Source organism: Platalea leucorodia (assembly GCF_965183815.1).
Source record: "Platalea leucorodia genome assembly, chromosome: 5".
Lineage (NCBI taxonomy): Eukaryota > Metazoa > Chordata > Aves > Pelecaniformes > Threskiornithidae > Platalea > Platalea leucorodia.
The window spans coordinates 41,893,977-41,910,365 of NC_138827.1; the positions used below are offsets into that span (position 1 = coordinate 41,893,977).

The following is a 16,389-nucleotide window of genomic DNA, read 5'->3' on the forward strand; positions in this document are numbered from 1 at the left end:
GTAACAAAACATTCTTTCTTCAGCTCTGTCTGTTGCTTTATAAAATGAAGAAAACTGAAGGAGGCTAGATCTTTCTCTTGACTATTTATTGCCATGAACTATGTGCCCTAGTTATCCTACTGAGACTACTTCATATGTATCTAGATGTACCAGATTGAGGACAGAATTTGGAATAAGGGTATACTGGTGAGGAAAGGAAAGTGAGCATACCTTGTCAGTTAAGCTGGACTAATTCTATCACTCAATATTTATTTAAAGGCAGAAGAATATAATTAAAATACCTTAAAATGTCTCTTTTTTCCATAACTGATTGTTGATGCTTCTGTTCAAATATCAGGGCCTATATGCTGTGGGGAACTTCTTACCAAGCGACGAGAATGTGTTTCACCCAAATTTTCACAGAGAACCTCTAAGGTCTTTGACAGACCTCAGTCAAGATGCCAACAGAATCCTGCCAGGTAAAAATGGTGGCAGCAGTGATGGCATTGTCTCTCACCGTACAGAAAGTATCCTGAATAGAAACCACAGAGATTCAGGGTCTCTGACCAATATCAAGAGAGCAAATGCTGATGTAGAAATAATAACACCTCGAAGCCCAATGGGAAAGGAAAACATGGTTACTTTCAGCAACACCTTGCCAAGAGTCAACACACCATCCTTGGAAGATCCAGCAAGACGAAATGCAACAATACACGCATCAATGGATTCTGCCCGTTCCAAACAGCTGCTTTCCCAGTGGAAGAACAAGAACGAAAGTCGAAAGCTATCACTGCAAGTAATAGAGACTGAATCTGGGCAGTCACCACCAAGGGCTATTGAAATGAGGTCAAGCTCAGAACCCTCCAGAGTGGGTGTAAATGGTGATCATCATGGCCCAACTAGCCAATACCTGAAAATTCAACCTGGCAGTGTACCAGTTTGTAACAATTCAGGTCTTTCTGGTGGGCCAAGGGTCTCTATTCAGTCACGTCCTGGCTCATCCCAGCTAGTGCATATTCCTGAAGAGACTCAGGAGAACGTCAACACATCGCCCAAAAGTAGTTCAGCTAGAGCTAAATGGCTGAAAGCTGCTGAGAAGAGTGTTGCATGTAGAAGCAATAGCCAGCCAAGGATCATGCAAGTAATAGCCATGTCTAAGCAGCAAGGAGTGCTTCAGGGCAGTCCAAAGAGTTCAGAGGGAAGCACAGTCACCTGTACAGGAGCCATCAGATATAAAACCTTGACAGACCATGAGCCAAGTAGCATTGTCAGAGTTGAGGCCCATCCAGAAAATAACAGACCTGTAATTCAGATGCCATCAGAAGGTGAAGGAAGTGGGTCATGGAAATGGAAAGGTCCTGAAAAAGTAACCCTTCGTCAGACATACGAGCTAAATGATCTTAACAGAGACTCTGAGAGCTGTGACTCCTTAAAAGACAGTTATGGGTCAGGTGACAGGAAAAGGAGCAACATAGATAACAGTGAGCATCACCATCATGGAATCACTACAATAAGAGTCACACCAGTGGAGGGAAGTGAGATTGGCTCAGAGACTCTGTCCATTTCTTCTAGCCGGGACTCAACACTTCGAAGAAAAGGTAACATCATTTTAATCCCTGAGAGAGGGAGCAGTCCAGAGAACACCAGAAACATCTTCTATAAAGGCACATCCCCTACACGAGCATACAAGGAATGAGAGGAGACATATCAGCTGGTCCATACCACCACAAAGTAAACACATCTTGACACAGGTTCTGCTCTCTTTGTTTTGAGCTGGTATTTACCTTTGATGTGCCAAATTATTGACCAGCAGCACAACTGTTGTTGAACACTGCTGATGTGCAATGTGCATGAGCCTGTGGAAAGCATGTGGTGGGGGGAAAAGCACAATGCCAGAACCTAACTAATGTGAAACATTTTCATGCAACTTGTTTCTTCAGACTCAAAACGTTTATCTGAGGGTGATGATGTCAATCAAAACAATGGTCTTGTACACAGACACCTTATTTCCTGAATGTGCCAACTTTTTATTTTATTTATATTTGTGTCCAAAATTGACTGAATTTTTCACAGCAAAGGCTGTATCAATGGTATATATATTCACCTTTGCAGAATTTGCACCAAATCTTTAATACAGGATGGTGCTGATGATAACTTTACATGTTTTGAAAAATTGCATACTTATTAGACTCTACAAACACATGACATATTGATGTGCAGTTACTTTAAAAGTAATAGTGCTAATACTATGATGATGCTGGCTGCATTCATTTAGCGTAGGAAATATTTACAGCTTTGTTATAGTGGATCTGTCACATTCAAAGATTGCAAAGGTTTTGTGTAGTTCTTTAAGATGTCTACTGCAACAAAAAATGTGTGGGTGACATTCCATTAGAATGGAATAACTATCTATTTTGAATAGTTTTGCTGCTACTGCTCAACTTTTGTTTAAGAACAGGTGCTACTAATGAAGAGGCTGCTTCTTAGTGGGCTAACTTGTAGAATTGTTTTAAATTATGTTTTTTAAGGGGTCTTTTAAAGTACCAGAAGTAATTCAGATTTTACATTTTTAAACCTCTTATTCTGTCCTTCAGCAACCCCTCCATTTTTCTATTAGTTTTTAACCATATAATGCAGTACACCAATAACTGCAAGATGTGCAAATGTGAAAGGTGAGCCATGAGTAAATGAAAATAAACGACCACTTTCCTGGCCAGCTTCCAAGGAGACAGCAATTAATATCATAGCTCACACTTAGCAGCAGTCATTCACCCCACTTGCTTAGTATGCCACAAGAACAATCACAAGTTTCACCCCAGTCACCATCATTTAGGGGATTTATGCTTCGCTTTAAAAATGGAATGCCTTGGTATTGCAGAATCACTGAGTGAGTGTTGCATTGTGCCACTACTACTGTTCACCTCCCTTGAGACACCTTCCAGAGCCTTCTTAAGCATTATATTTTTTCCCACCACTGCCACTTAAGAATATGGAGGGTCTCTGCACCTGAGAGATCACAGATTATTTTAGTAAATTGAGCTTCAAATATAACGAAAGAACTTGCCTGCTAAAAATCTCCATTGCCAAAAATTGTTGAAAGGATAAGCTCTGAAAGGAATAAGCATAGCATGTCCTGGGCATGCTAGAAGAAATGCCTCATTACATTTGGCTCTGACTTAAATAACTTAAACCATGAAGGAAGACAGGGGCAGTGCTGGCCCAGTGCAGCTCCTCATTCTTTCCTAGATTATTTCCACCTGAAAGAGAACTACTGTCAGACACCTCCCAGCTCCCCTGCTAGGAGGGGGAGGGAATGGCTTAGCAGTGCCCTCACTGAATAAGCACTAGCAGATCAGGTCTGTTCTCTGGCTTCTTGAGAGGAGTGTTTTGCTCTAAGTCCTCTTCTGATTTAGACTATCGGAGAACCAGATACATACAACATAGTCAGAACCCGTCTACAGACCCTACCCCACAGAACGCTGAGCAAAAGCCCACCCTACCGCAGCCAAGTAGGAGACAGAAGGAAGAATCATTCCATCCCAAGAAGATAAATAGCACAACACACACACAGACCAAAAAAAAAAAGAAGCCACCAACAGAAAAACACAAAAAAACCTCAAAACCAAAACAAAATCCCAAACGCAACCCCAATCCTAAGTAATTTCAGAAGTATGAGGATGACGTTTGCTTATCTGTGTAGAAGAAGGGATTCAGAGTCAATGAAAAGCTTTATATACCTTCCCAGTTATAGAGGTGCTCCAGGCTTAGCTGAGTGCTGTCAGCCAACCCTGTCAAGCAATGCTTCCTTCACCTGCCCATCACCCAGTGCTGCGGAAGAGTGTTGGTCCTTGAGGAAATGACCACATTTTTCCTGCTAGTAATAGAAGGCGACCCCATCGCACATTTGATGATTGGGAGGAAGTATTCTGCAGGTTACATGTAAGAAGCTAACTAGTAGGGTTGCAGCATATTGTGTGTGTTAAAGGCACAGTATGTTGAAGCCACACTTTAAGGCACATTAGCTGGGAAAAATAATCGTAGATGCCGGGGGGGAGGGGGGGGAAAGAGAGTTATTTTTTAGAAATATGTTCTCAGACTCTAGTATTTACAAGTCAGGATTTGTTTTTTCTTTTTAAAAGGATGAATCTTTACTCCTTGGTATTTAATATGAAGTTTTGTACAAGGTTCCTAGGAATTACAAACACTTGGATTGTCATGAACAAACCCCTTTGGATTTAGTTTAGTCTAGGTACATGATAAAGCAGGTAGGATTAGCTTTAAAGGAATGGGTAAGACACAATCACTGTTGGCCTATCAATGCAGGGAAAAAAGATGCAATCATTTGTTAGTTTGTAAGTGCAGGGGAAAAGAACATAAGTAGATGAACCTGGAAATGATGGAAAATTGAAATGGAGAATAATGGCAATAAAGCAAAGATTAGAAAATGTTCCCTCTGGCAATTTAGCTGTTTTGGAAACAGCAGGATTCCTGGTGGGAGTGTTTGTTCTTTATTCCTTGGTTTTAGTCAGATATATATTGGCATATGTGTTGCTTTTATTACTCTAAAACTTGCTGCACTATTTCAAGTGCAGCGTGATATTTTTCCTAAGGTTTCCTATTTCTTAACAAAAGATTTTAAAGCTCTTGTGTAATCATTGAAATTGTGTTCTTTACATAAATATTGATATATTCTTTTTTACTCAAAGTGCCAAAGGCTACTGTTTTTAATAATGGCTTATCAAATTATATTACATTAGAGAGCAGAAATGTAATAATATATACATTGGAACTCAGACCTCTGCATGTATATTTGATAAGGAGCCTTTTGTAAAATTACTCTTTGTTTACATTCCACTGATACCTTAATTTAAAATTAATCAAATAAATTGACAGGTGACATCTTCTTAGTGTTCTGATTTTCTTACTTGCTAACAGGCACGAATTTCTTTGTTAGGCTGTGCTTTACTGAGAAAAGAAAATACTCAAAAATAAAATATGTTTTTAAATGAGAATTCTCTATATAAAGTATTGTGTTTAATAAAATGTTATGCAATGTTTTCAAATGGAAAAGAATTTGTAAATTGCTATAAATGTATTTTGTTAAATAAGTACAGATCAATGCTACTGTGTGAGTTTATTGTGCTAACATCATGAAAATAAAGATAAAATTCCTCATTGATGTTCAGTCATCTCTGTGGTGAAGCAAAGTCTCATTCCCCCCCCAAATTATTTTTCAATATTAGGTATCTCACGACACGCAAAAGTGGTCATCAGTGGGAAACCTCAAAACTGCGTAGTTGTTGGCAGCAAAGCAAACTGACTCCGAGAAGCTTTCCTTTGTGCAGGCTGCCACTTTGTAGTTGCACGTCCTTCTAGCAGGTGACCTGCCTCCGCTGGGGTGGTGGAGGGACGGGCAGCTGAAGAGACTGCTGGCTCCAGCCAGGCACTGCACTGCTGAGTGGTACAACAACGTCATACATGTGCCGTGCTCCCAGCGACAGCATGCTGGGGTTGACTGGTGTCACCCTAAGCTGTGGTGCAGCTCTGGGTCACTTGGCAATCCCTGTCCCAGGACTTTCATGACAATTTGAGGCAGGGGCCCTCAGGCAAAAGAGAATCTGAAAACAGTATGTTGTCTCTGAGAGGAAGGGAAGCATATGTACAGTCATGACGCTGTTCCCTCTGTGGTGACTGAAGGAGCTCTCTGCTTGTGGCTGGGCCTGGAGAATGTCCTTACCCCGCTGCATGAGTAGCCTTCAGGAGAGGCCTCTCCTTTTGGCCAACAACAGATGCTGGTGTGGCAGCTGGTGTGGCAGCAGGTTATCTGCCACAGCAGCCGACTGCCTTGAATGAGGCTGCATGAAGCACGAGGGCTGGGGACCAAGGTTATGCTGTCCCACCCTCTAGGACACGTATTGGTAGCCTGGGAAAGCTACAGGCAGCGATGGCCCAGGTATGCCTCAGAGAGACCCTGGGAAGGAGTGCAAGAGAGTAAAACAGATCCTGCTAGGGTATGACTCTACTGAAAGCTGGCATCTAATACAAATCTGATGAGTTCTCCTCTGGGAATGGCCCCTTTTGTGGACTACTAAGTGGCCTAGACAATTAGTTCAAACATTTTAAAAGGCACATTTTAAACATCTAAAGTTAGGGTAAAAATGAAGTCCCCCTCTGAAGGGTACCTTTGATGTAGAGGTTATATTATAAAACTTGATCTAAGATGAGAAATTACCTCTACTGACAAACCTCGTCTTACTCTCTTAGACCATTCTGGCTACAGCAATACTGTCACTAAATTAAGAGATCTCACTGTGATCCATATTGATGCCTGTATCTAATCATGCAAAGGAGTTTTCAAAGGTATGAGCGATTAAACTGAAACTCAAATCTGTTTTGCGCTGGATTTTAAAAGAGCTTCAGAGGTCTTGATGTAAGAAGCCACAGAAGACAAGACTGTACCATAATCGGTTTGGTACAGATTTATGAAGACCTTTTATATGACAGATCAGTGCACAGCTAATTTGGCAGGAACATTTTAAAGGCATTACAACCCTGGTTCATAAAATGATGAATAAAATCTCTTCACAAACCTTATAGCACAGAATGTATCAAGCACTGGACAAACTAACAAGTGTCTCCATACTGCACATTCAAAATGAAAGTAAGGGAACTCCAGCTGCATACATGTGCATACACATGCACACATAACACAAAGTTAACGTGCTCAAGCCAGGCTTTAGAAAGAGAAAGCTAAACAGATAATTTAAATCAAGGAACAAATTGTGGCCAGGCTGCAAATACTCTCTTTAAAATTTTTCTGCTTTGCCTGCAGTAATCTCTTCAGGCATACCAAATATGCATAAAGACATCATTTGGTTATACCTCCCATAGAAGAAATCTGTTCCTCCAGTGGTTTGCCATAAAGGATAATAGGAAACTTGCACATTCCATGGCTTTACCAGCATAGCCCCGCTAAAAAAAAGAGCTAAGATGAGAAGTCATCCAGAACTCAAGCAAATCTGCTCAGACCTAGAAAGCACATCTTACATTTGAGGAAAAAAAAGAAAGAAAAAAAAACAACTTTTTTTTTTTATTTCCCCCCAGAAGAATCTCCCTTTGCCAGTGATGTTCAGAGGGAAATGAAAGTCATGGGGATTTGTGGATCTGTCAAGTCTCTGCAGCTACTAAATGATGCATAAGGCAAAGCTCTGCTCTCTCACCAAATCATTCAGAGGAGACTGGAGTATATCTGGGCGCGATGTGATCAACAGAATTTGATTCTTTTCCTATTTCTGTTCCTGCTTCAAACTGAGCTTGTTGATTACAATGTCTGTTCCCACACTGTACTGGGGCCAGAAAACTAGCTCTGCTAAGAGAATAACATCACACAATTGGAAGCAATAGCTTTGCTCACTTTTACCTGTAAAGTATATGACAATATAATCAATGCTTTGCAAACAATAGCCATATTTGAATTTTCTCTAAAACTAGCTATAATGTTTTTTTCAATTAGGACAGCCTATGTTTATCAAAGTCTTCAATATGCATTCTTTTGGTGTTCTTTCATATACATATTAATGTGATGTTCATTGCCTGAGCTACATAATTTGCCCTGAGGGCCAGTCACCCTGGAACTTGTTTGCTTTAGACAAGAAGAGGTGTGGATACTTAGCGGAGTGCCAGGTGTACACTTTTTTTAGCAGAGCATCATCAGGGGCTGAAAATCTGTTCCCAGGCCCAAAAGAAATATTAGGTAAAACCTCTGCACTGTATCAGTTGCAGTCTCCTCTGGTACTTCTTATCTTTCTGTATAGTCTGAGACAGCTATCTTTACTTTTATCAGAGGAGAGTTTTCACGGAAGTGGTTCCAGCAACGTACATCTCCCAACACTGAGTGTGCGCCAGCCTGGCAGGGGAATAGTTGTAGGCTTTGGCCACTTCTCGGTTTTAGTTTCCTGAGAACTACCATGGGTCTGGTGCCAAATTAATGCCTTGGTTTACTACCAGAGACAATGAGGTTTCCACCTTTTAATAATGAGCAGAAAAATGGAACAGAAGCACGTGGTTTAAATGATCAGGACAGCTAAGACTTTATATATCACATTCTGCTTGGTAATACAAAACAAAAGTGCTGTGAGCTCTGTATGCCTAACAGATTGCAGACTTGTCTAATCTGCTAAGCCAAGGCAGACCATTGGTAAAGGTTTCTTAAAAAGCTTTCATTTTTAATGAGATTTATGAAGAGTCCTCCCTTCACTAACCTTTTTATGATGCAAGTAGAACAATTCAGATAAAAGTTAGCAAAAAAAAATCTTATAACTTACCCAAGAAAAGAAAATGAGTCAGGAGAAAGTTCTAACAATGAGTCAGGAGAATGGAATTCCAAAATGGAAGACTAAGTAGCACTCAACAAAGCACAAAATCATCATTTGTAAATTTGTACATGATGTTTATCAAGCAGAGTAGGCAGATAATTAGTACAATCAGTGCTTTCTTAATCCCTCTTCAATTATTCATCAAATAATTGAAGACTGGGTCACTGTAAAACAGTTAATTTCCTTCATAGTTAAGATGTGCTTAGTTTACAAAGCTCCCTGAGCTCTTGTCATTGGTTGGGGGCAGGGGAGGAACCAAAGGAACTGATGAGAGCATATTTTAATCTGTGAAGTGATACAAAAACTACATGAATACTTTATGAGATACAAGATTAGAAATTTGGAAAATTACAACAAGGAAGAAGAATAGCTAATTCAACACTGGACATGGAACTAACATAACTAAAGTACTTCAGAACTCGTGAGAGGCGTGTATTTCCAGGTCAAGCTCACAGAGTGGATTTTTAGCAAGGATGGTGAGTTGGGCAGTAGCACTTGTATGCCACTAAGCAGTGTTAGACTGTATAAATGGTCTGTTGTTATAAAGAAAAACCTGTAGAGAGACATGGCAAGAGATCTGCTGCCATAGAAACAAATGTAGCTGCTAGATATACTGCATCATTGCTACACTAAGAACAGACCGTGGATCAGCGGTATACCACGAAATGCATCTAACTTGCTTTGTTCAATAACAAATTAAAATCTGAAACAGATACATGATGATCAACTATTACATATAATACAACATAGCTGCACAGACTTGGCATACTTTCTAAGAGGACTTAATAACGTGGAAAACTAGAGAAGAAAAACTCTAAAAAATTAAGGATTAAATACCATTCAGAAGCTTTAATCTGATGTCCAGTGTGCTTTGTATCCTCAGAAAAACGAAAAAAAGCTATAGTGCCTCATCTTTCACTTCTTATCCAGGCAATACCCCTATAGCAGTTACAGGGTGCTTTACTTGTGCAGGTTTTGTACCTATTTCTCACAGAATGAAGGTCAAATTCTGTATTTCTAATTCAAAACCATCTCTCCTATTCCAATCAATGGTACTTTCTTGTACATAAGGAATCCAGCTGCCAGAACCATATGCTACAACACTGCACATTTCATCTTCTCTTATAGCCAGTCTTGTACCAGTCTTGTAAAGACTTACCAGCCTGTTTCACCTAACATGCAATTGCTTTATGTGGAATCAATGAACTCTTTGAACAAATAAAAATAAGCCACTGTCTAAATCACTGCAGAAACTGAACTTTAAAGTTTACTTTTAGAAGAAATTATAATGACAACAGTTCAAGGCTGAAATGTTATTTCTGTGTAGTCAGTATCTCATTATTCATAATTCTATAGTGAAGTGCAAATATATTTCTGCTTTAAAATTACAGTACCATGCAGCATTAGATTATCCAGAGAGAGTTTAGCATTGATATATAGCTGATACATTGAATTCTGAGCCCACCTGATTCTCACTTCCTTAAAAGTATTTGACTACATGAAACAAATTAGTGGTATAATAACTTACAGCAAGAGATGCAATATCTGTTTTGTGTATTATATTTAGGGCACAAAGACGACATTTGGTAGATGTTATAATCTCCTGCAACTGTATTAATCTTAACTGAGTACTACCAGTTCCTGGTAGAATTCTGATGATATCACTTAAATGGGAAAAAAAGGATATGTTTGAAAATTATTCAGTTTTGCTCTCTTCTGTGAGACCAAAATAAGGTGTTCCATTTAAATGCACTCCTACATGGATTTCACTGCGTAATGGTACTCAGTGGCAGCAGCTTACACAGTAATGCTGCTTTGTATTAAAAAGCACGAATTGACCTTATGTAAACTGCAGTAATTGTTTCCTGCACTAATGAAAAGATCTTTCATCTTTCCAGAACAGGAAATTCAATTGAATTAAGAAGCTATTAATCCAGAAGTTCAGGTATTTGCAACGTTTACACACCTCTGGTACCAACACCATAGAACAACCTATGCAAGCAGAAGCCTCTGGATATGAATATCACAGATCTATCATGTTAAGCACAAAAGTGGTGAAAGTACTTTCAATCTATATCTTTTTAAGAACTATATTTTCCAAATATGGAAGCAATACACGTTTTTAGGCATTTTGTTGAGCACTTAGTTGATTCTGGTGACTCTTCACCTTGCTGAGAAAAGAACTGCCTTTTGGCTCAGCAGTGTGGGTCTCTGGGAACATATTATGCCACGCTTCTGTTGACTACATTGTCTCTCCACTGAACACAAAGTTCACATCTATGAATCTTCTGCTCCTAACTGCCTGAAAGGAGTCTTAAGAAAGAGAACGCTTCCGTGTGGGTTGGCCTTGTGTTTACTCCTTGAGAGTGCTTGGTATATACCAGAGTAATGAGTGCTAATTAAAAAGGTGAGACAAAAGGACAGAAGGCTTGTATATTGTATGCTGTTTCTTTTCAAACTGTCATCTACATCACCTTTGGAAAAAAAAAAAAAAAAAAAGGATGCGGTGGCTCTTGGGACAGTGAAGACCCAGTTATAATGAACAAGATCCTTTAACTATCATAGTGGATGTGAAAAAATTCTGCAACTCTGTATGTTAGCTAACATAGTCACTGTTTTCAGGATCTGAATTCCACTGACTTAACTGGAACCAGATAAATCTGGGGGAAACGTATACTGTCAGTTCAACCCAAGATTAAATAACCTCATATGTTGGTTACATAAATCTAACAGGGAACCTTCTAGCTGCTGCTACCACTTACGGCTCTGCCCAGGTAAGCAATCCTGACATGACATAATGTCAAAATCTGGCACACACGTGGACATATATATGCTTGACGGGTGGGTAAATTAATTTCTAAAAGATTAAAAAATAAAAAGAAACATTCCTTGAAATGACCAGCATTATTTTATAACTGCCAGTAAGAAACCAGATGCACTATTCTTAGTATGACTATGCAGAACATGTGGATTCTCACAGGTTCAGTGCAGCCCTGGCTCTCCTTGTTCTAGCATAAGTAGTCTGTGTGATGCTTTGGGCTTTGAAAATTGTTAGCAATAAGAGCCTGGGAAATGACAAACCTGGGGTAGTAGTAACAGGGGTCAGTGATTAACCAGCATGGAAACTGCTGACAAGCAACAGAACAAGGACAAGAGGGGAAGACAATGAGGTTTGGAAACCTTTGCTGTCTCCAGTTTCTTTCATTCTCCTTTAATGCCCTTAGAAAAGTGGAAATCCAGGTATTTTTAAAATTTTATACTATCTAGCACTCCTCACCACAGCACTGATGCCATGTCCTAGTACCCTCCCTTCTTTTCTCACAAAAACTACAACTCCATACAATAGGTTGTGTTTACGCATTTCTTTCTTTTACTGTATCATTACTTTTCTTTTTCCTTAGATTGCACATGTTCTGGGAAGTACAATCTCTCTCTGTGTTTGCCATTACACAGAGAGAAAGATAGTGATTGTAACCTATATAGGTGGCCATAATATATATGTCAAAAAGTGACCCTAGAGGCTCATCTCTGCCAAGCATTTATGTGCTAGCCATCAGGACACCAGGGAAGGTATTGCATAACCCAACATAAACTGCTATACCACAGCCCATTGAGACAGCATTGAGCCCTACTGTATTGGCAGTATGAATCACTGGCAGTGTTATGCCCCTTTGTCTGCAGAAACAAAAGCTGACTGACACACACTTCTGGCAGGCTGATACTGCTTCAAGGTACCTATTTTTAATGCTCTCCATTCCTTCTCTCCCTGCTAAGAAAGGACAAAAAGATTCTACAGAAGGGAAGTGCAAATAATGTACAGTACCATCACATGTAGCTTTCAAAACAGCAGAGTGTCTTCCAAAGCAGATCAAATAATCAGCACTAACAAAACCATCAATGCAAGCAGGGGCTAATTATTAACCCACACTAGCAAATGAAAGCAGCAGCATTTCAGCTCTCCCCTTAGTGTTAAAATTCAAAACCTCAAAATGAGAAATGTTCTAGCTGGAACCTAGCAAATGTCCTAACCCTCTCCCTCACCAACCTGTCTTTCCTGCCCGTCAGATCCAATTGATGACAGGCAATTTGTATGAGCCTTTGTACCATGTAAGCTCCAGTAATTCCTTCTTTTAGAAAGCCTTTCATTCCTGCTCACTGTAAGAGGTGAAACAATGTGTCTGTGTGAAAAGAACAAGTAAATTTGGCAGAAAGCAACCCATCAGCTCCCATTAGCACTACTCTTGGGTATGGGAGCTGGGATGGGCCAATGGCCATAACTAGCCACTTTCTCATCATTTTACTTAACCTCTCGAGAGATAGTGATGAGATCTTATTGGCCCAATTAGCATCTAAGTCTTGTCAGACTATCTTATCTCAGACTTAGTCAAGATTGTTTGGACAGATGAAGATACGGAGCTAACAAGTACTGAGAATGACACATTTTATGACATGAATTGGTCATTTCTTCAAGGAAGAGGAAGGATTATTTCTTTCTTACCATTTCCCTAGCAACAGAGAAAATGAGGGGTTCTTTTTCATTTATAGAAGAGCCTTGATTTCAGGATTGCCGGAAAATAGAAGCATCTGCTTGTAACCAAGGCATCTTCTGAACAGCACAGGACTTTCAGTTAAAACCCTAAGAGCTTTTTAGACCTTATGTCTTATTATGGCAATTATTTCAGGTAAAAGGAAGTTACAAAGCCTGGGGTATGGGAAGGCTTTCATCAGACTATGTAGTGCTCATATTATAATTCCTCTCTATGAGAGAACTTGCTTGACAAATACTACAAATATGAGCCTACATAAGAGGATAAATAATTATTCATCTGCTGATAAATTCTGACAGATCATCTTTCCTATGCAACTTGAGGGAAAGACATAATCAGAAAGTCCTTGATCTGTTAATTGTCAAATGGCACTCTAAATCCAAACTATCTTGAAAAATACTGAAAGCTTTAAAACATTAATTTACATTTTTCTCCTTGTCAGTGAGGTAGCAGCACTGAACTCTAAGCATCATATTGACATAGGACTGTGAGTTTTTTGGTTTTTTGTATGTTTTTTAACTTTTTCACACTATTAACGTTTAGTAGAGTTATTTTCATTCCCGCTAAATTCAGCCTAAGTTCTCAAGCATTGCTTTTTGTCAGGGAGGCTGGCCACTCTCTCAGTTGAGAGAAAGGGTTAAAATGAATCATAATTAATTCATTAAATCAATATAGGAAAACCAAAAATTTCTTACCAACTGCTACACTTGTTCTTTAGTCAGCGTCATTGTGTTGATTTCAAGTGGACAAGCAGGTAATATTGGAGAAAAAAGCAAAAATATTCTGCAACCTCCAACTATAATCCCATTATGTAATGATTGCTGGAGTCTCCAAACCAAGAATTTCAGCTAGTCTCATTCCTTATAGACACTGACGAAATTTTTAGGCAAGGCACTCGGATGACTATACAAGTATATGTCATTAAATAGAACCTAGAAATGGAAACAGATACAACCTCCACAGCTTCTTTACTCCTGTCCTGCCAATTTGCAGGGAGAGAAGGTGACTAGTGCTGAAGATGAATGAGAGAAGTATTTCTCCTTTTCTGCCAGACCAATTATTTTTAGAATCACTGTGCTGCTGACAGTTTAGGGCCTGCTATGGTAGCAGACGTGAAAAATCAGAATAACACACCTCTAGTGTACAAAAGGATAATGGTTTTTAAGAGATTTAAAAATACATGAATGCATAACAACCTGTCTTCCAAAAATCTTCCACTGAAGCCATGGGCAGGGGGGAAGTAATAAAGGTTTTAACCATGTGATACGGCCACATTTTTCAGATATTTATAGATATTTTGTGGAACAGCTTAGGGCTGGGTTGTTTGGGTTTTTTTTCCATTTTTGCCCATGCAATGAAACATTTAAAATAAAATTATAATAGTTCATATTCAAAATGAACCCTCCATGCCACATCTCTGAAGAATAATGATGCTAAATATAAAACGTTACCAGGGAAACTGAATGGAACAGAAATTAGCAATAGGGCCTGATCTAAAGCCACTGAAATAAACGGGAACAGGATCAAACTACACTGAAGAAAATAAATCTGTGTTCCAGAATTTCCTCCTTTCACATTTTAGTGGCTTCTGTTCCATGTTTGTGAAATCAGTTTGAGCTGAAATAACACATAACCTGTCAACAGAATACAGGTTCCCAAGATTCACTGTGCTGGGTAGTGTGAATTCAGGGACAGGAGCTTCTGCATGGGCATTTTTAAGAGGACTCTAGCCCATTTTTGCTCCCTTGTCCTTTAAGGCTACAGACTAGGAGCAAGAAATAGACTTCAATTGAGGAAATACTAGAAAAGAGCAGAGAAGGAGACAAAATAGCTGACTGCATGGGAAACCTGCAAGGCACATCTTAGCCTGGACATTGCCTTGTTGAAGAAACGTGACAACAGGTGGCAGGCACAGGTAGCATGTGACATCCCAGAATGATGAAGAAGAATACACGGCTGGCTGATGAAGGAAAGGTGCCAATTGATTGGATAATTGGCTCAGCACAAACGCAGAAAAGGAAGTTACTTCATGAGAATGGGGAATGAGGGTGAAGTCCAAGTTCCAGTGCTCAGGACGAGGCAGACACTGCAAAGGAAGTTCAGTTGTAAAATGGCCTGTGTTTCCACATAAATATAAAGAAAGCAACAAGGATAAAAAGACAAACTGGCTCAATTTGCTCTCAGAACTAAAAGGTGTTGTCCTTGAGAATATTATTTACCAACTTTATTTTTGTGTCATTGACAGCTACTGTTATTAATTACTCGGCCAATACGTCCTGGTCCTGGGGCCATAGACCATAACTCTGCTTTTTTGGAGAGGGAGAACATGAAAAATGAGGAAAATACCATTGAATAAAATCCACCTCACTTTGTTCCATCAGTAACAGAAAGGCACAGCTGAATGCTAATGCTCTCGGGACCCCCAAAACTGTATTTTTACAGCACTAGGCCAACATACAGATCTCATGCAAAAGAAGTGGCTTTTGTTAAAATCCCCATCATTGTCTTATGACAAAGCCAAAAGCCCAGATGCAATATTTGTACAGGAACCACTCCACTAGCAGCCCAACAGACCAAATATTTGTACATGCAAGTAACGTTATTGCAATCCATGGCAATTCTGCTATAATTATGCCTGAACTAATGTGATCAAGATTCTGTAATTTTACTCCTGACAGAGACCTGTTCTTGGATGCCATGTTACTGTTTGTAACTGGTTAGTTCTGTCTTTTTATTCAGGACTAGTTTTCATAGTAGTATTTTGTTTTCCAGTGCAAAGAGTTTCTTCCCAAGTCTGGTTTAACGATTCTTTCTTCCAGCAATATAGGAAATCTCAGAGTACCTTATTTCACTACAGCTGATGAGGCTACTCTCTACATTCTTTCACGCAAATTTCTACTCTCTACATTCTTTCACGCAAATTTCTTAATTTACTAGCAGGGTAGTGGGGAAGGAGAGACAGGAAAAAATTCCTGTTAAGCAATTCAGCATTTCCTATTAAACCAAGAATGAGGTAGATTCTGCTCTTGTTTACATTCACACAATCACACTGACATGTAGAGGGCTTTGTACAGGTAAAGGTAGAGGAATGCTTCAGCCATAAGTATATTACTGTTAAAGTGACAAGCATGATTTTGCCAAAGTAGTCTGCTTGAGGACTTGTAGAGGAGTTAAATCACCTCTCTCTTCAGTGAAGAGAGAAGCAGGTACCCAATTATTCCTTAAATACAGTTTCAAACTCAAAACAGGACTTATTTCCTGCAGATTTGCAGTCAGGCTTATTTTAAAGTGAGAGAGAATGTTGACATCTACAGAGCTGAAATAGATTTTCCATCCATTTCTTCATAAGCAGCTCAAAGGCTGGTTTATCTCTGTCTTCTGAATTCCCTATTCCAAAGCCAATCTCCCATTTAGGAGTCGATCCTGGACTTCCATATCAGGTTATTGCTATTATTGCAATTACAATCCTTCAACAGTAAAAGCTTTAC

At 39.3% G+C, this 16,389-nt stretch overlaps 2 protein-coding genes across 5 annotated transcripts in view; one reads left to right on the forward strand and one right to left on the reverse strand.

The window, feature by feature from the left end:
* The window catches only part of PLPPR4 (phospholipid phosphatase related 4), a gene marked incomplete at both ends in the record, with an annotated part of 31,085 nt that extends 29,410 nt beyond the window's left edge, over positions 1 to 1,675 (forward strand). Inside the window, one exon of the mRNA XM_082311943.1 lies at positions 338 to 1,675. Within this exon, the coding sequence (XP_082168069.1) occupies positions 338 to 1,675 (1,338 nt within the window). The remainder of the gene's footprint in view (positions 1 to 337) is intronic.
* Positions 1 to 16,389, reverse strand: part of PLPPR5 (phospholipid phosphatase related 5) — a 233,038-nt gene that overhangs the window by 138,620 nt on the left and 78,029 nt on the right. For all 4 annotated transcript variants that reach the window (XM_082311956.1, XM_082311957.1, XM_082311954.1 and 1 more), the window contains exon 14: positions 13,597 to 14,987. The gene's annotated coding sequence lies outside the window, so the exon portion shown is untranslated. The remainder of the gene's footprint in view (positions 1 to 13,596; positions 14,988 to 16,389) is intronic.